Source organism: Coregonus lavaretus (assembly GCF_964263955.1).
Source record: "Coregonus lavaretus genome assembly, chromosome: 4".
NCBI classification, from domain to species: domain Eukaryota; kingdom Metazoa; phylum Chordata; class Actinopteri; order Salmoniformes; family Salmonidae; genus Coregonus; species Coregonus lavaretus.
In genome coordinates this window covers 67,628,437-67,648,918 of record NC_139991.1, presented here as the reverse complement: position 1 = coordinate 67,648,918, position 20,482 = coordinate 67,628,437, and the positions used below count along the sequence as shown (strand labels likewise).

The 20,482-nt window shown below is 42.1% G+C and overlaps 1 protein-coding gene across 2 annotated transcripts in view; it reads left to right on the top strand.

Annotated features, from left to right (window-relative positions):
* LOC311127592 (uncharacterized protein) overlaps positions 1-20,482 on the top strand; it is a 44,912-nt gene that overhangs the window by 20,275 nt on the left and 4,155 nt on the right. For both annotated transcript variants that reach the window (XM_084159410.1, XM_084159409.1), the window contains exons 2-17: positions 4,811-5,316; positions 6,073-7,738; positions 7,965-8,243; positions 8,355-8,789; positions 8,943-9,392; positions 9,482-10,087; positions 10,198-10,452; positions 10,577-10,828; positions 10,951-11,208; positions 11,805-12,107; positions 12,299-12,568; positions 12,666-12,749; positions 17,070-17,214; positions 17,561-17,625; positions 18,272-18,483; positions 18,603-18,853. In XM_084159410.1, coding sequence (XP_084015536.1) covers positions 4,947-5,316; positions 6,073-7,738; positions 7,965-8,243; positions 8,355-8,789; positions 8,943-9,392; positions 9,482-10,087; positions 10,198-10,452; positions 10,577-10,828; positions 10,951-11,208; positions 11,805-12,107; positions 12,299-12,568; positions 12,666-12,749; positions 17,070-17,214; positions 17,561-17,625; positions 18,272-18,483; positions 18,603-18,853 — 5,901 coding nt within the window. In that variant the 5' untranslated portion in view covers positions 4,811-4,946. The remainder of the gene's footprint in view (positions 1-4,810; positions 5,317-6,072; positions 7,739-7,964; positions 8,244-8,354; positions 8,790-8,942; positions 9,393-9,481; positions 10,088-10,197; positions 10,453-10,576; positions 10,829-10,950; positions 11,209-11,804; positions 12,108-12,298; positions 12,569-12,665; positions 12,750-17,069; positions 17,215-17,560; positions 17,626-18,271; positions 18,484-18,602; positions 18,854-20,482) is intronic.

Below are 20,482 nucleotides of genomic sequence, written 5' to 3'. Positions count from 1 at the left end.
TGCATGAGAGCATCAGCGGTTCCGGACGAATGTGTGATCACGCTCTCTGTAGCCGATGTGAGTAAGACCTTTAAACAGGTCAACATTCACAAGGCCGCAGGACCAGACGGATTACCAGGACGTGTACTCAGAGCATGCGCTGACCAACTGGCAAGTGTCTTCACTGACAATTTCAACCTGTCCCTGACTGAGTCTGTAATACCAACATCTTTCAAGCAGACCACCATAGTCCCTATGCCCAAGAACACTAAGGTAACCTGCTTAAATGACTACTGACCCGTAGCACTCACGTCTGTAGCCATGAAGTGCTTTGAAAGGCTGGTCATGGCTCATATCAACTCCATTATCCCAGAAACCCTAGACCCACTCCAATTTGCATACCGCCCCAACAGATCCACAGATGATGCAATCTCTATTGCACTCCACACTGCCCTTTCCCACCTGGACAAAAGGAACACCTACGTGAGAATGCTATTCATTGACTACAGCTTAGCGCTCAACACCATAGTGCCCTCAAAGCTCATCACTAAGCTAAGGACCCTGGGACTAAACACCTCCCTCTGCAACTGGATCCTGGACTTCCTGACGGGCCGCCCCCAGGTGGTAAAGGTAGGTAACAACACATCTGCCACGCTGATCTGCAACATGGGGGCCCCTCAGGGGTGTGTGCTCAGTCCCCTTCTGTACTCCCTGTTCACCCATGACTGCATGGCCAGGCACGACTCCAACACCATCATTAAGTTTGCCCACGACACAACAGTGGCAGGCCTGATCACCAACAACGATGAGACAGCCTATAGGGAGGAGGTCAGAGACCTGGCCGTGTAGTGCCAGGATAACAACCTCTCCATCAACGTGATCAAGACAAAGGAGATGATTGTGGACTACATGAAAAAGAAGAGGACCGAGCATGCCCCCATTCTCATCGACGGGGCTGTAGTGGAACAGGTTGAGAGCTTCAAGTTCCTTGGTGTCCACATCACCAACAAACTATCATGGTCCAAACACACCAAGAAAGTCGTGAAGAGGGCACGACAAAACCTATTTCCCCTAAGGAGACTGAAAAAAGATTTGCCACAGATCCTCAAAAGTTCTACAGCTGCACCCTTGATAGCATCCTGACTGGTTGCATCACTGCCTGGTATGGCAACTGCTCGGTCTCCGACCGCAAGGCACTACAGAGGGTAGTGTGTACGGCCCAGTACATTACTAGGGCCAAGCTTCCTGCCATCCAGGACCTCTACACCAGGCGGTGTCAGAGGAAGGACCTAAAATTGTCAAAGACTCCAGCCACCCTAGTCATAGACTGTTCTCTCTGCTACCGCACGGCAAGCGGTACCAGAGCGCCAAGTCCAAAAGGCTTCTTAACAGCTTCTACCTCCAAGCCATAAGACTCCTGAACAGCTAATCAAGTGGCTACCCTGACTTTTTGCCTTCTTAAAAGTTAATTTGTGGAATTTCTTTCCTTCTTAATGCGTTTCAGCCAATCAGTTGTGTTGTGACAAGGTAGGGGGGGGGGGGGGGGGGGGTATACAGAAGATAACCCTATTTGGTAAAAGACCAAGTCCATATAATGGCAATGTGGTTGGGAGAAGTTGCTCTCGGAGGATGTGTTGGTACCATTCTTTATTTATGGCTTTACCCCAGTCCTCAGCAGTCCAATCCCTGTACCTTTTGCAGAATATCAGTCTGTCCCTGATGTTTTTCCTGGAGAGAAGTGGCTTCCTCGCTGCCCTTCTTGACACCAGGCCATCCTCCAAAAGTCTTTGCCTCACTGTGCATGCAGATGCACTCACACCTGCTTGCTGCCATTCTTGAGCAAGCTCTGAACTGGTGGTACCCCGATCCCGCAGCTGAATCAACTTTAGGAGATGGTCCTGGCGCTTGCTGGACTTTCTTGGGCGCCCTGAAGCCTTCTTCACAACAATTGAACCTCTCTCTTTGAAGTTCTTGATGATCCGATAAATGGTTGATTTAGATGCAATCTTACTAGCAGCAATATCCTTGCCTGTGAAGCCCTTTTTGTGCAAAGCAATGATGACGGCACGCGTTTCCTTGCAGGTAACCATGGTTAACAGAGGAAGAACAATGATTTCAAGCACCACCCTCCTTTTAAAGCTTCCTGTCTGTTATTCTAACTCAATCAGCATGACAGAGTGATCTCCAGCCTTGTCCTCATCAACACTCTCACCTGTGTTAACGAGGGAATCACTGACATGATGTCAGCTGGTTCTTTTTGTGGTAGGGCTGAAATGCAGTGGAAATGTTTTTTGGGGATTCAGTTCATTTTCTTTGCAATTAATTGCAATTCATCTGATCACTCTTCATAACATTCTGGAGTATATGCAAATTGACATCATAAAAACTGAGGCAGCAGACTTTGTGAAAATTAATATTTGTGTCATTCTCAAAACTTTTGACCACAACTGTACATGTACATATTACCTCAACTAACCTGTGCCCCCTCACATTGACTCCGTACCGGTACCCCCTGTATATAGCCTCGCTACTGTTATTTTACTGCTGCTCTTTAATTATTTGTTATTTAAATATTTTACTCATCTATTTTTTTACGTAACACTTATTTTTCTTAACTGCGTTGTTGGTTAAGGGCTTGTAAGCATTTCACTCTAAGGTCTACACCTGTTGTATTCAGCGCATGTGACAAATAACGATTTGATTTGACATGAAATTCAGAGTATGCAAACTGGGGGACATCGAATTAAATTGGTTTTTGGTTAGACTCAAGTTTGCCAAAAAGCACCTGGATGATCATCAAGACTTGGAAGAATGTTCTATGGACAGATTATTCAAAAGTACAACTTTTTGGATGACATGGTTCCAGTAATGCCTGGCGAAAACCAAACTCTGCATTCCACAGTAAGAACATCATACCAAAGGTCAAGCATGGTGGTGGTGGTGTGATGGTTTGGTGATGCTTTGCTGCCTCAGGACCTGGACAACTTGCCTTAATAGAAGTAACCATGAATTCTGCTCTGTATCAGAGAATTCTACAGGAGAATGTCAGACCATCCGTCTGTGAGCTGAAGCTGAAGCGCAGCTGGGTCATGCAGCAAGACAATGATCCAAAACACACAATCAAGTATACATGAAAATTGCTAAAAAGCAACAAATTGGAAGTTTTGGAATGGCCTAGTCAAAGTCCAGACCTAATCCCAATTGAGATGTTGTGGTAGGACTTGAAACGAGCAGTTCATGCTTGAAACCCCACACGTCACTGAGTTAAAGCAGTTCTGCATGGAAGAGTGGGCCAAAATTCCTCAACAGCGACCTGAGAGACTGATCAACAACTACAGGAAGCATTTGGTTGGAGTCATTGCAGCTAAAGGTGGCACAACCAGTTATTGAGTGTAAGGGGCAATTACTTTTTCACACAGGGGAATTGGGTGTTGCATAACTTTGTTTTATGAAATAAATGAAAATAAATATGTAATTGTTGTGTTATTTGTTCACTTATGTTCCCTTTATCTAATATTAGGTTTTGGTTGAAGATCTGATAACATTCAGTATCACAAATATGCAAAAGTAGAGAAAATTAGAAAGGGGGCAAATACTTTTCCATAGCACTGTGTGTGTGTGTGTGTGTGTGTGTGTGTGTGTGTGTATATATATATATTCATTTTTTAAAATATTATATTCTGGATTAATTAGAAAACAAGGCAACAGTAGGCATGTCGTCCCCCACAGATGATGCAGCGTCCCGTCCCCCCTTGGGCCAATTGAGATATTGTGTGTGACTAACACATTTCAGTTATGGTGTTTGACCACAGATTATCTATTATATTGATCAGGGCCCGGTTTCCTGATGGGGATGGAATTTAGGTTTATGAGTGTTGATATATCTTTCCTGTAATGGCCGAAGATGTAACATATGTTTCCCAAAACACCACGCAGAGAGAAGGTTCTCTTAAGTGCATCGCTGAGACGTGTCCATACTGATAGGATCGAATGAAAGGCAACACTGCTCTCGGATCAGCTTTCTCCATTCAAATCTTACCTTAACATTAGAATTATTCCACAATACTGATGACGGATCAGCTCCTAGAAAGATGATATCACCTATGGCTGCAAATATTGAGGCGGCTTTTTATAATGCTTCCCCTATAATAATGCACTAAATCAAGATGTGGACATCATTGTACACGTTAGGCTACACATCATGAAATACACTGAGTGTACAAAACATTAGAAACACCTTCCTAATATTGAGTTGCACCCCCTTTTGCCCTCAGAACAGCCTCAATTCGTCAGGGCATGGACTCTACAAGGTGTTGAAAGCGTTCCACAGGGATGCTTCCCACAGTTGTCAAATTGGCTGGATGTCCTTTGGGTGGTGGACCATTCTTGATACACACGGGAAACTGTTGAGCGTGAAAAACCTAGAAGCGTTGCAGTTCTTGACACAAAACGGTGTGCCTGGCACATTTTACTCAGGAGCACCTCTAGTATCCAAATCCAAACAGTTTACACACCCAGGTTAGTCGCTGCTCATATTGTATTTGTAGCTTTTAATTTTCTGTAATCTCAAAATTCCATGTCAATGCATTTTTCATGTCAGCTTCACATGGACTGCAAAAACATAGACATTGTAGCCAGACAGGGAAAGGGATGTGTTGTAGACAGACAGGGAAAGGGATGTGTTGTAGACAGACAGGGAAAGGGATGTGTTGTAGACAGACAGGGAAAGGGATGTGTTGTAGACAGACAGGGAAAGGGATGTGTTGTAGACAGACAGGGAAAGGGATGTGTTGTAGCTTCATAATCTTATGTCTTCCACTGTATTTTACAGGTACAAAGGCAGACAAAGTTTATAGCTGTAAGGAGACCCACAACATGGCTGTAAGGAGACCCACAACATGGCTGTAAGGAGACCCACAACATGGCTGTAAGGAGACCCACAACATGGCTGTAAGGAGACCCACAACATGGCAAGCACACAGCAGTTTGCTTTTGAGTATGTCCAAAATGGCAGAGCCCCTCTTGAGGGTCACCTCCAGAAACCCTCCTTGGTCGTTGATGAGTTGCGAAAACATAACATCCTCAGCGAAAAACAAGTTAGAGAAATTAAATCCCATAAAAAGAGGTCTGTCAAAACCAGAAAGATGCTGGACATGGTCATGAAGAAAGGGGAATATGCCAGTTATGAACTGTTAAAAATATTGTACAACACAAGGAACCAAACCTTCCCAAGAACAAACCCTACCCAGAATCAACCTCGCCACCCAGATTTACATCAATGGATCAGCTGCTTTTCGTTTACGGATGACCCAGATTTACAGAATGACCTCGTCTCTGGTACGTAATGTGATCCAGCTGCTTGTGTACGTCAATAGAGTTGAGATATGACCTGCTTTTGTTAAAATAATTAAACTTTATTGAAACCCTTGATAAAGATGAGCAATAATGACTGTATAAAATAAATAATTCAAATATTGAGCTATATTGTATGCAAAAATATATATTTTATCCTAATACAATTGCTCAGAGAAAGAGATTTTGTTTAACAAGTAATCTATTTTTTTCTCAAAAAGGTAGGAGTCAAAATGATTGACACCCTTAAAGATTGTTAGAAATAAAGTAGTCAAAAGTTTCGTATTTGGTCCCATATTCCTAGCCCAATAGAAATGAATGGTAATCGTGAATAATGATGAGTGACAAAGTTAGAGGGTCAAAGATCATACCCCCAAGATATACTAACCTCTCACCATTACCAATAACAGAGTAGGTTTGCATGTCTTAGGGGTATGATCTTTGACCCTCTGTAACTTTCTCACTCATAATTATTCACAATTCATTCAGGACATTCCGTAATCATGGTAGCATTCACTTTAATGTAGAAGTGTTTAGAAACATATTATATTCTTATTTACAATGAAAGTGATTCCAAAATGGCAGAATACATAATTTACCATTCATTTCATTAAAATAATCTGAAACACAACCAAAACGAACTGCAAATGCTGCAACAAGTTTGTAGAGTCACAAGCTTGATGTAGTCGTAAAGAAAATTTAAAATGGTTTTCTCATTGTTCTTGTCTGTTTTCTCTCTAGAATTAGGACCTTGTGAGAGGTACAAAAGACAGCTGCGATCGAAAGCCGTTGAGTTTCTTCATGCAAAATGGGACCAGCACATGCATTTCCTCAAAGACAAGGCAAAATGCAAACCCTTTTCATACATTCCTGTCGTTTTGGACACAGACTCGAGTGAGCTGTCCAAAACTAAAAGCAAGTACAAAAAAGCACGCTCTAAGAAACTTAAGACTTACATTCCAAGAGACAAGGGAAAACTGTCCCCTGGTCACTTACTAGAAAGCAATGAGAAAAAGATTCTACTTGTTGGTAAACCTGGCATTGGAAAGACAACTGTTGTCCAGCAAGTTTTGAGTCTCTGGGCAGAGAATGAGAATCATCAAGAGAGCTATATGTTCTACTTTGATGAGCCTTCAATGAGATCAATGTCTCACTCTTCACAGCCCTCATCCTTGAGGTCTCTGCTGTTTGAAAGATACCTTAAGCCAGAGGAAGGCACAGAGGATGTGGTGCTGTGTGATATTCAAAATAATTCAGAAAATGTTATCTTCGTGTTTGATGGGATCATGGATGTGATTGGCAACCCAGTGCTAAATAACATTTTGGCAAAAGAACTTCTGTGTGACGCCAAGATTCTGACCACGTGCAGACCAGAGGCAGAAGACTGCGAGTTTTTATCTGACTGGCCATCTTACAGAGTGGAGGTCCAAGGATTCAACAACGAGTCCATCCATGCTTACTTAAAGTGGATGTTAGGCACTGAGGATGACTATGTTTGTAGTGTTGCGAGCAACGACGCACTATTCAGTCTATGCCATGTCCCAATGTACGCTTTCATAGTGACTGCTTGCATTTCATTTAGTCCCTCTGAGGCTAATAACCATCCATGCACCATAACAGAAATGTATGTGCGGATCTTTCGTCATTGCATGAAAAGACACGGTGACCAAAATGTTGAGTATCTGGATAAGTACATTCATGACAACATGGGGAACATCAAGTTTATTGCTACAAACTCTTTCCAAGCACTGCTTGCGAAAACTGTAAACTTGACAGGAATGGATTGCAAGGACAACAGGGTTCAACGTGCGTTCTTGACATCCAGTGCTGCAAAGGAATTGTCAACAGGCCATTCATTTGCTTTTCTCCACAACACGATGCAGGAGTTTTGGGCTGCTCTTTTCCTGTTGATGACACCAGGAAACATCACCGCCGTCCTTCAACAGTGCCAGACAGAAGAAGGAAAGTACTTGAAGTACATTGTGTCCTTCCTCTGTGGACTCTTGTCCAGTGACATTGCTGAATTGATTAACTGTGTAGTGCCAGAGGACCAGATAAGGGAAATATCTGACATATACCTTGAGAAAGTCATAGACACCTTCCTCAGCCCTGCAACACTACAGGGACATGATGAGTCCCATACCGAGTTGGATGCTGATCTCCTCTTCGTTTGCCAGTGCTTGTATGAGCGCCAGTCACCCGAAGCCTGCTCACTCCTCCTACAAAAAGTGGAGTATGAGCTTGATCTCAATGGACAATATCTTGATCCTCAACAGTGTTGTGCTGTGTCATATGTGATCAACCAGTCCAAAAACAGGAATGTCTGTCTGTACCTGAATGACTGCACTTTCTCTGATCCAGGATTGAGGTTGATTCTGGGCTCTTTGAAAAATCTTCAATGTCTCAGGTAAGTCTGCTATCAGTGATCCTTTCCACTATGTTTGTAGCTTTGGAAGTGCTCTCAGCTCTGGCTGTAAGAGTTTAGACAGTATATTCATACTAATTGGTAAGATATTGTATCAATACTTAAACTAACAGATTCTGAAAGTATCACATTGACATGGTACATAACATAGTTTGAACACTATCATCTTGCCTTTAGATAAAACAAGTTATGTCACTGTAATTAATAGATTGGATCCCACTACACAATGTCAGTTGTGGAAAGCTGCTCTTCACTCAGGGAACCCGAGTGACTCTGAAGGCTTGCTAAGACTGTGTGAATATGAAATTCACTTAAGAGTCAAGGAGCAACGGGACCAAAAGGTGTGGGAGAGAGTGGGAGAGGTCCTGAAGCGCAAGAGACCAGAGAAGGTCAAACTCTGTCTACATTTGGTCGACAACTCACTGCATGCAGCTGATTCCTTGGGAAAGAGCATATTTGACTGTTTGCCAAGCATCGAGGCTATCAGGTGGATACATTACATGTACTGTACGGTCATTATGTAGGTTGTTTATTATGTAGCTGAGCTCAAGCCTCATTATGATAACTGTATAACCATTGTATAATACCATTATTTTAGGTTTGTTGAACCTGTTGATCTGAGACAGTCATTTGTGGCATGGAAAATGGAGGTGAGTTCATTCCAGCAGGATATCTTGCTGCACGGGGCTCTGTACCAGATGGAGACAGGACTGAAATCTGTGGAGGACCTGCAAGCAGTGCTTTGTCTGGCTAGCACATATTCTTTAGAGGAACAGAGCAAATTCATTTTGAGTTTGTACCAACATATAGGGAAATATGAGAGTGACGAAGGTGTAGCAGTTCTACCAACATTGCAGCCAGTTTTCAAGTCATTTCCTGCAGTCTGGTACATACACTTTGCTGATACGAAGGCCTCTGTCCTCCTTGAGGTGATGAAACTGCAAAATGTGAAGAAACCAGTGGAGCTGTGGTGGTCAAATTATGAGTGTGACATGAACCTCATTCATTGTTTGCCTTATATTTCACAGCTAAGGCAAGTTTATCAAAGTCATGTTTTGTTATTTGTCTGATTTAAACCAATTTTTGTTTATGCGATTTACAGGCTAACACTTTTCATTGTCTACAGTTTTAGCATAAAGGTCCTAATGGAGTGTGGTCATTAAAAAAAGGTTTTCTCTATGAACAGGTTCAATGACTGCATTCTGATCCAGTATGATGACACTAAAGGAACCATTGAAGGCCTTTTGAAACTCTTCTGTTTTGCAAAGCAGCATCAGCCTGAGACAGGAGAGGAGACACTGAGGATGCTGTCGACAGTATGCAGCTACTCAAACTTCCCCTTTGCCAGTGGTAACAAAGATGAACAGAGTGATTTTCTGCTAGATTTGTACTCCTCTGCAAAGTTGTTTGAACTTGAATTGGAGGGCCAAATTCTCCCATCATTGTTGACAGTCTTTCAGTCAGCTCAGCCTGCAGCCTGGGTCCTCGACCTCAGTACAGACAAGGCCTCCATCCTACTTGAGGTGCTGAAACTCCAAACGGAGAAGAAACCAGTTCGACTGAAGGGCTGGCTTGAGACTGATAAAAGTAAAATAAGGAGTTTTCTTCTGTGTCTACCGTATATTTCACAACTGAGGTAGGTCAATGTTCAGTCCCTTTCAAACACATACAGGAGGTGAGAAGTTGTTCCAGCCTTTCATGACCTAACACATTGTTTTCTGGCAGGATTATTCCTCAAGATGAGAGTGATACAGAGGTGAAGATGCCTACACTGACTTCTGAGCAACTAAAGAGATTCTTCCTTTTGCACCTGCTTGATCATGGAGATCTGGACAACACTGAGACAGGACAGAGCTCTGTTGAGGAACTGTTGTCAGTTCTTGGGTTTGCTCATTCAGACAACTCTCCAGAAAGGTGCTTGTTTCTGTTAGATCTGTTCTCACATTGGAAAGACTACGAGACTCAAACAGGCAGAAAAGTTTGTCAAGCATTACTGCCTGTTTATCGGTCAGCTCCTGCAGTCTGGTCCATAGACCTCTCGGAGAGAAAGGGCTCTCTAAGCTGTGATGACCAGTTCCAGCTGTCTCTATGGGGTGCACTCCCTTTCGGCTCAGAATGGGATGCACAGCTAGCCTCCTCACTCCTCCAGGCCCTAGACTACACCATCACATTGTCAGGGTGGTTGCCCACTGTAACCTGCAATGCAGTAGGTGCAGTCCTAGGCCAATCTGCCCCTGGAGAAAAACTCAACGTCAGTCTCACCCCAGATAGTATCTCTTTCCAAGGAGCTGCAGTACTCTTCAAACAAGTGAAAGAGTTTCACAAACTTAAGTATGATCTTGCTAGTGGTATTTTAACAATGTAGAATGGTGGGGGTAAAAAAAATTAGTGTTTTGATCATGATTTGCAGAATAAGTCCTCTTATTTGTATTGACTTCCAGGGTTAACGAAATGTCAACAGCGAAACTGGCCAGATTGGCAAAGTCAACGTCATGCCGAAGCCCAATGGTCATTGAGGAGCTGACTCTTGTCTTGTCTAGGCCAATTCCAAAAGAAGGGGTGCAGTGTAGAGTGCTCAGTGGTTTAGCTTCACTCCTTAGAGTTTGGACTGTAAGGATCTTAAATCTGAGAGACTGTCCAATCCAGGGTTTCCTTCTCACTACCTTGTTGTGTCATCAGGGTCCACTCACTATCAGGCAAGTTTCTTTGTTTCTAGATCTTCTTCACACTTGAAAAAATATGATGGACTTTTGTTTTGTGAGGCTTGCTATTGTTTTGAAATTGCAGATGGGTGTTTATGTTTGTGTGTTTCTATGGCAGACTGAGTAAGGAGACTCTGCAGCAGCTGGCTGTTGTGGTGTATGAGGCTCAGGATGAAGAACTGACCCAATGCTTTCTGGAAAAGTTAGGTAGTGATCTGTCTAACTGTACACTGGACTGGGATGTGCTTCACTACCTGCTGAAGAGCACCACACAACCCATCACCATCAACCTCAGGAGGAGCAGAATCAGAGACCAATACATACCTCATCTTCTCCCTTTGCTGAAGAATGTTCACTTTCAAAGGACTGGGTGACACAATATATTGATTTCTAGTTTATATTAAATATGTTACATGATTCCAACAATGAAAATGTTGTTTTCCTGTTTATAGTAATTATATAACTTGGTACCGTCTTCCTTTGTGTCCGCAGGACAAGCTCCCAGTTTGAGAGGACAGCTCTGAGAGAAATACATGAGCAACGTGCTGGTCACTTGGTGAACAGTTTAGTGAGGTCATCAGATGAATGGATCAACCTGAACAACCTGGTCTTGAACCATGATGACTGTGAAGCGCTTCGTTTTGCCCTGCACTACAGTGACGGGGTCAAACTCAACCTGTTGTTGACCATCATTCCAAAGGAGGAAATGGAGAGCATTCTGACTCTTCTACACAGAGTCTCTGAGCTCAGGTCACTGTCCAATTGTCTATCAGCATCCCTTACCTTGAATGTGTCTTTTACTTGATTTAAATTTGTGTTTTTGGGTATGAGTGAACAGACAACCTGGTCGCACACCCATTTGCATGATATTATGTTTTTTTGTGTGTTACAAATGGTCCTGTGGTGTTGAACTGTTGGAAAAGTGGTCATACAGTTCATACGTCTTGGCAGTCATACAGTATCATACGTCTTGTTGCATTAGCATTTGATACTAACGTTAGCTAGCAGGTTAGCTTAACATAGCTATCAGGTTAGGTTAACATAGCTAGCTGGTTAGCTTAACGTGGTTAGGGTTAGCTAACATGCTAAGTAGTTGCAAAACGCTAAAGTTGTGGTTAACTAAAGTTCCTAATTAGCTAAGATGCTAATGTTGTCCCCAACGCGATTCGAACATGCAACCTTTGTACTTTCGTTTCTGTCTTAAGTAACCAGACCATTTGTAACATATTATAGGTATTGGATGTAACCCAAAATAATCGTATTATCCTACGTCTAGTCGGAGCGACCAAGCTGTAATAGAATACTGTTCCAAAGTACATGTCCACCAATTCATGCTTACCTTGCAGGGTCGACAGGAAACTGTTGCTGGAGCTCCTCCATACCTGTGCAGGATTGAGAACAAAGAGAGGGGCAGCACCTGCACTCCTGACAGTGCTGCATCACAAACTGGACCTCTCCTGCTCCTCTGCGATGGACCTGTTTGGGCAGGAGAAAGAGACTGTTTTGAGCCTCAGTTTTGGAGACTGTAGGGTCATCTCCGCAGCCATCCAGGAAGCTGATGGTGACACAGAGCTAATCCTACACGACTGCCATGTTGACGATGCAGGACTAGAGGAGCTGCTTCATGTTTTTCACAGGATTCATATGAGGTGAGATGCCTATCTTAAGAAAGCTTCCTTGTTTTAACATTTGTCTGACTACATATAATGTCCTCTCCTGAATCCAACATTTACTCCTGCAGTAAATAGCAAACGCACACAACCATTCTGTGATCTTGTGAGTGCTTTACATTTGAACGTCCATTAGCCTAATTACCTTGTTCGACTTTGTTACACAACAGCTTTGGAAAACCTCTTCTGCTGCAACTCCTGCACTTGAGATTTGTGGAAGATGGAGACAGGTCAGTGAGGCTTGCTTCATTACTCTCCAGAACCCTGGAAAAGAAGATGGACCTCAGTCAGAGCCCTTTAGACTCAAGGGCCTGTTCAACACTTGCCTTGCTTCTAGAACACTCTGAAGGGCTTTCCGAGCTGGACCTTAGTGACTGCCACCTCACTGACACACACCTGGATGTGCTGCTCCCACATCTGCACAAAGTTCAAGTCCTGAAGTAAGGACAATATAATATGGAATGTCCATTGAACAGCAATAACTATTGCAGATTGCACTTTTAAGACAGTAAAACTGCACCATGTTCTCTCTTTCAGTCTTTGCAATAATGAAATCACTGACAAAGGTGCTGTGAAACTTAACCTATACATGATCGGCAATAGCTTTACAGAAACCGTATGGTGAGTAAAACGTTCTTGCTTGTTGTTCTAACATAGCAGCGTTAGCTAGATAGTTAACAACTATAAAAAAAAGTTGGATAGCTAGCCTGCTAACGTAACTGTTAGCTAGCTAGCTAACAGCATTATAGCTAGGTAGAATAGAAACCGCAACAACCAAACTCCAAATGGCTCTGGAGGTAGGCATAGTCATAGACATGCTCAAAAACACAACGGTTCAGTACCCAGGTGGATTTTTTTTTAGTTCGGCTGTTGAGGTTTCTGTCTGAACATTCCCCGAGTGGCCCGACGCTCCTCCATAGCTGATGCTAAGTGATAATTTACGCTTTCAGGTTATGCTGTTTGTTTAAGGATTGCTTTTGAAACCTCTGAAAATGTCCAGAGAAAGCAAATATGCAATTTGTTGACACTACAACATAGTAGACTTATTTATTTATTAACCTTTATTTAAATAGGGAGTCACATTGAGATATAACTATTTTACAAGAAAGCCCTGTATACGTTTACAAATAAAACTCAATACATAAATAAAATACAACAGCCCTACATATATATTACAAATAGAACACACTATAATAAAACACAATACACAAGATTAAACATACAGTGGGGAGAACAAGTATTTGATACACTGCCGATTTTGCAGGTTTTCCTACTTACAAAGCATGTAGAGGTCTGTAATTTTTATCATAGGTACACTTCAACTGTGAGAGACGGAATCTAAAACGAAAATCACATTGTATGATTTTTAAGTAATTCATTTGCATTTTATTGCATGACATAAGTATTTGATCACCTACCAACCAGTAAGAATTCCGGCTCTCACAGACCTGTTAGTTTTTCTTTTAGAAGCCCTCCTGTTCTCCACTCATTACCTGTATTAACTGCACCTGTTTGAACTCGTTACCTGTATAAAAGACACCTGTCCACACACTCAATCAAACAGACTCCAACCTCTCCACAATGGCCAAGACCAGAGAGCTGTGTAAGGACATCAGGGATAAAATTGTAGACCTGCACAAGGCTGGGATGGGCTACAGGACAATAGGCAAGCAGTTTGGTGAGAAGGCAACAACAGTTGGCGCAATTATTAGAAAATGGAAGTTCAAGTTCAAGATGACGGTCAATCACCCTCGGTCTGGGGCTCCATGCAAGATCTCACGTCGTGGGGCATCAATGATCATGAGGAAGGTGAGGGATCAGCCCAGAACTACACGGCAGGACCTGGTCAATGACCTGAAGAGAGCTGGGACCACAGTCTCAAAGAAAACCATTAGTAACACACTACGCCGTCATGGATTAAAATCCTGCAGTGCACGCAAGGTCCCCCTGCTCAAGCCAGCGCATGTCCAGGCCCGTCTGAAGTTTGCCAATGACCATCTGGATGATCCAGAGGAGGAATGGGAGAAGGTTATGTGGTCTGATGAGACAAAAATAGAGCTTTTTGGTCTAAACTCCACTCGCCGTGTTTGGAGGAAGAAGAAGGATGAGTACAACCCCAAGAACACCATCCCAACCGTGAAGCATGGAGGTGGAAACATCATTCTTTGGGGATGCTTTTCTGCAAAGGGGACAGGACGACTGCACCATATTGAGGGGAGGATGGATGGTGCCATGTATCGCGAGATCTTGGCCAACAACCTCCTTCCCTCAGTAAGAGCATTGAAGGTGGGTCGTGGCTGGGTCTTCCAGCATGACAACGACCCGAAACACACAGCCAGGGCAACTAAGGAGTGGCTCCGTAAGAAGCATCTCAAGGTCCTGGAGTGGCCTAGCCAGTCTCCAGACCTGAACCCAATAGAAAATATTTGGAGGGAGCTGAAAGTCCGTATTGCCCAGCGACAGCCCCAAAACCTGAAGGATCTGGAGAAGGTCTGTATGGAGGAGTGGGCCAAAATCCCTGCTGCAGTGTGTGCAAACCTGGTCAAGACCTACAGGAAACGTATGATCTCTGTAATTGCAAACAAAGGTTTCTGTACCAAATATTAAGTTCTGCTTTTCTGATGTATTAAATACTTACGTCATGCAATAAAATGCAAATTAATTACTTAAAAATCATACAATGTGTTCTCCCCACTGTATTTAACAAAAGCAATCGCATTTTGTAACATAAAAGTCGCCAATCAATAATTTAAAATGCCTAAAAGGCACCAGAATATCTAATTGCAAGGAGTTCTGTGTATTGTTCCACACATAAGGGGCAGATTTTCCTAATTCTGTGGAGACCAAAGGCATCTCCAGAGTTATCCATCCCTGAGAACGGGTTTGGTTATTTGTACGTCTAAAATTAATCAGTGAAGTAATGTACAGAGGAAGTTTCTCCAAGATGGCTTTGTAAATAAATAAGAGTGCAGCTCTCTTCTTACAGACAGAGAGGTCCATCCCACATGTTTGTAGTGTTGCAGTGATAAAACGTATTGCTGAATGGAATACTGAGTCCAACGGTTTCAAAACAGAGGCTGCCGCGTGCATATAAATAATGTCACCATAGTCTATTACAGGGAGAAGCTGTTTGAACAATCTTCCTTCTATTTTCAGAACTGAGGCAGGATTTATTTCTATATAAAAAAAACTCATAGATCTCAGCTTCTTTGTCAAGTTTTCAATGTGTGTTTCAAATGACAACTTGTCATCAAGCCAGATACCCAAGTACTTATAGTGAGAAACTTGCTCAATTTGGGCTCCATTTGGAGTGCAAATATGCACATCCTTAGGGTCAACATTAGGAGACCTAGAGAACAGCATAAACTTGGTTTTATTTTCATTTAACACTAATTTAAGATCTATAAGTGTTTTTGGATTGAGTCAATCATGTTGAAGGTCACGAATGGCCTGCTGCACTGAAGAGGCACAGGAATAAATAACTGTGTCATCTGCGTAGAGATGTATTTCCAATGTCATTTATACACAACGTGAACAACAATGGCCCCAAAATCGAACCCTGGGGTACCCCTTTAAGCACTTCAAGAAATTCGGATTTAACCCTGTCTATCATAATAGCCGGGGTTCTGTCACTAAGATAATTCTGAAACCACAAACAGGCATCAGTGCCAAGGCGTAACACAGACAACTTACTCAATAAGATAGAATGATCAACTCTATCAAAAGCTTTTGACAAATCTATAAATAGGGCAGCACAATTCGTTTTAGCATCCAAAGCATTGACAATATAATTTACAACTGATGTGGTTGCAGTAATCGTACTGTGCCCAGGTCTAAACCCTGATTTGATGTACATTCAAAATACAGTTCACAGATTTAAAAAAGAACAAAGTTGCACATTCACCAAGGATTCAAGAATATTAGCTAGACAAGAAAGCCTTGATATGGGCCGATAGTTGTCAAGATCACAACAATCACCTCCCTTATGTAGTGGCAGCACATAAATTGATTTCCACACTTTAGGAATATTTCCTGATAACAATGTTAAATTAAAGATGTGGGTTATTGAGCTAACAATGAGGGACGCTGCACACTTGAGCAGACCTGGATCCAAATGGTCGGCCCCTCTAGATTTTAATGCCAACAACACATCAAGGACTTAACTGTCTGTGAATTGCTGAAAGGAAAAACCCTGACCGACATTTTCAAATGTATTCAGTAAAATTCCCCCATCAACATCCAGTACATTGTCACAGTGATTAGGTTTTTGAATTCTGTCAATAAAATGTTGATTTAATTAATTATATCAGTAATGGGGCCAGACTACATTAATTTGTAAGAGCAGAGAAAGTACAACCCTTTAATGATTTCACAGTTTTCCAGAATTTATATGGATTTCCAGAACAGTCAGCTAGTGTTAATATAATCATCAGATTTCGCTTTTCGAACAAGTTTTACACATGGTTTTCTCAATTATCGTAAGGATTGCCAGTCCCGGCCGGAGTCAGTACTTCTAGCCATGGCCCAGGCAGCATCTCTATTGCGTATGAACTCAGATAATTCAGGTGTGAACCAAGGGTTCGATCTATTCTTAACTCTCTGTTTTTTTAAATGGGGCATGCTTATCTGCAATGTTGTTAAAAACAGTAATAAAGTGATTTAGAGCCAATTCAGAATGGATACACATTCACAAATGCAAGTGAATAAAAAATTATTTGCAGCTCTGTTTTTCTCTGTTTGCAGCGGGTCATTTCATAGGAAATGGTCAGAGGGGAATGGTCAGAGGGGAATGGTCAGAGGCAATCTCATATTGTAACATCATCAAAAGTTTGACAATAAAGGCGCTAACATTGCGTCCATTCTAAAAGTTGGTTGAATTCTGTAAATCTATGGCTCTGCCTGCCTCCAACTGTCACAATGTAGAATCATTCTTCTCCACAGGCTCTCCAACAACATGATCACTGAGTTTGACATCTTAATGGAAGACAATCGCTACAAACTGTGCCCTGCTCACATGGAGCCTGGGTGGCACGATCAGCGCATTTCTTCCCTGGGATCTACCTCTGGGACAAATGAGACCTCTAAAGTATTTGCAACAGTAGAGTTATTGATTTAAATTGAACAGCACAAACTGGGTTTTCACAAAATGATTTTGGTGTGAAATAGTCCATATGACATGTTTCTCAATTATTGCCCATGATGTGATTGCATATGGGTATATGTTGTGAAATTGTTAGATATTGCTTGTTAGATATTACTGCACTGTCGGAGCTAGAAGCACAAGCATTTCGCTACACCCGCAATAACATCTGCTAAACACGTGTATGTGACCAATAAAATCGGATTTGATATGAATAACATTTTACAATGGATTTTTCACTTAGACATGTGTTTGCGTATACTAACCTCACTGTTGTCTTCCACTTTTATAGACAAAAACCCTCATTGAAGAATTTGACCCTGACAAAACAATTACAGACAAGAAGATTACCTACAGGTAACTACTTTGGGTTTAATGATCAATTACAGTTGTGTTTTTTAGGCTGAGCGTACTCATGTTTTATTCCCAATCATAGCCCAAACACAGCCTAACGTTTCCTCCTTATCTCTTTCTGTGATTCTCTGTAATGCTGAAGCAAGCCTATGGTCGGGATCAAATGTATTGCAGGTAGTGGGTTTCCAGATAGTGCATTTGAAATTGTCTGTCTGTGTACTGGATAACTTCTTAGTCAGGTTTGCCGTCAGAACTGAATTAATCACGCCACGAGACTGGCAGTTTCTAAATCAAGTGTTAACTCCCATGCAAATCAAACACACCTCTGAAAGAACTATCTGGAAACCCACTCTTTGCAATTGCTTGAATACCAGCCTATGTTTCACCTGTTTACAGTCTCTTTCATGTCATAATAATCAATGGCCGGTGTCTGGGAGCTAGAATTGGATTCATGTATATTCTTCCAATGCAGATACAAAAAAATTGTAATGAGAGCAAGCTGCAATACAATAAAGAAGACTTAGCAAACGAGGCATTTGTGGCAATTAAGTGCATGGAGGCCTCCATCTTAAGGCACGTCCCTCATTGGTTACCCTTAGACTTACCCCACCTCTATTTTACACTCCCTCCATTTCATGGTGCTCCCCAGGGTCCAGTGTGGGTCTCGTGGCAGGTTCCAGTGTAGAGCTACAGGGCTGGTTTTTGGGATGAGGGGGCCAGGAATCGTGGAGTACAGTGTGGTCCACTGGGACAGGGGTATCCTTGCTAACACCAGCTATGAGCCTGCAGGCCCCTTGTTTCAACTCAGGAGTCCAGAGGGACATATGTACCAACTACATCTACCTCACTGCGAGGTTAATGGTGAGTGAATTGTTGTTGTGGCTCCACCAATCTGCATTGAAACACCACACATTACTATGAGAAATTGGTTTCATGCATTTCATCTCTCTCTCACCCCCCCCCCCCCTCACCCCTCCAAGTGTCCGCAGCTGAGAACCTTCTTGTGGCCCATATATGCAGAAATAACAGGGAGTTCTTAATACCCAAGGTGACACACTCACACGTGATTGTAAGCATTAGTGGGCTGTCACATTATGGAAAAGCCCGTAAAAAACAATCCAACAGCAACCGTATCCAAGGACAGGTGCTACTGTTCCTTGAGCCTGAAGCAACTCCAGAAGAGAAAAGGCTCTGGGTGTTCCTGCTGCCCCGAGACATGCCGCCAGACGAGGTACATCGAAGTCCCTTCAATGAACTTCTCCTTTTTAAAATATTTTGTCAACTTATGAATGACTGGTTAGTTACCTGGGCCCGGTTTCCCAAAATTATCTGAATAAAGGGAAATGTAAAAAATCTCCAGCATCAACCCCAACATCAACATATGAGGAAAATGGCACGTTTCTATGTTTTGTAGTAAAAAAGGAAGAGGAAGATAAGTGTTTCCAATGAAATCATCAATCAATTAGTAGGCAACGCCTACTCACAATTGGTCAACATCACACGATGCACACTGATGCATTAAAAATGTTTTGCAAATATTTTCTTACTTAACCAACAATGCAGTTTTTATTTTTTATTTTAACGGCTTGTAAGTAAACATTTCACGGTAAGGTTGTTCACCTGTTGTATTCGGCATGTGACAAATAAAAATGTGTCATTGGAAACACTTATCTTCCTCAATCTGTTTTACTACAAAACAAAGAAACAAACATTTTTCACATATGTTGAGGTGGTGCTGGAGATGAAGTTTCCCTTTAAGGCTAAATTCATCGTAAGAACCTTCGTAGGAGCATTGTTAAATCTCTGAGCTGTTTCCCAAAATCATTGTTACTAAAGTTGCACTTGAAAACACTTGTTATTTACCGACTGCCTCAGACCACTGGTAGAACAGCTAAGTGCTAAGTGCGTCGTTAGATGCTACACTAGTCAGAAAATTCTATAGGATTCCAATCAAAAGAATCATATAAGAATCCAATAGAAAATCCTATCAGATTTTGGAACCTATACTATATGATTTTATTTTATATTGGAGTCTATTGGAACCAATAGGACTGGTTCTAAAATCTGATAGGATTTTTCTATTGGATTCTTGTATTGGAATCCTATAGGATCCTAGAAGATAGAATCCCCATAGGAGTCCAATAGGACTGGTTCCAAAATCTGATGTTTCTATTGGTCATACTGCAAATGAATGAACTTGCAGCCTTGAATCACTCCCATATTGTGGTGGTGTGTTGAAGTTGAGAACCTCAGGGAATTATTACTGGTGTGAATAGGCAAAGATATGGAGTTTGTGCTCTGGTTAAGGCCTTCCCACACTGTACGTTGGATTCAGTATTTACGATTATTACATGTCACACTGTGCTATGTGACTAGGGCTGTTACGGGTGACCGTATTACCACCACACCGGCAGTCACGAGTCATGAAGGCAGTCAAATTCCACATGACCGTTTAGTCACAGTAATTAGGCTTCTCCAAGCTCTGATGCTGCCGATGGTCATTAGTAGCCTACCAAACTTGCTAACTGCCTGGTACTCAGCACTCTATTGTCCCTCTAATCACTCTGACATCAATGCAAATGTGATCGAAAATCTAATCAAACACTTCATGAGTGCCAATGAGCTCATGTTGCACAACATTTCTATAGGTTATGCAATTGTATGAGAACAGTTTTGATGGCCTCTTAAAAAGAGGGGGATCCAATCAGCTTTCTATTGGCTAGGCCTACTATATTTATTTATCAACTTTCCTAATATTAAGCACATTGCTTCACTTTACAACAGGAGTATAGCCTACCTGGCTGGCATGAAAATGAACCATGATAAAAGCATCCTCCATTCGTTATTTAAGTGCATAGTC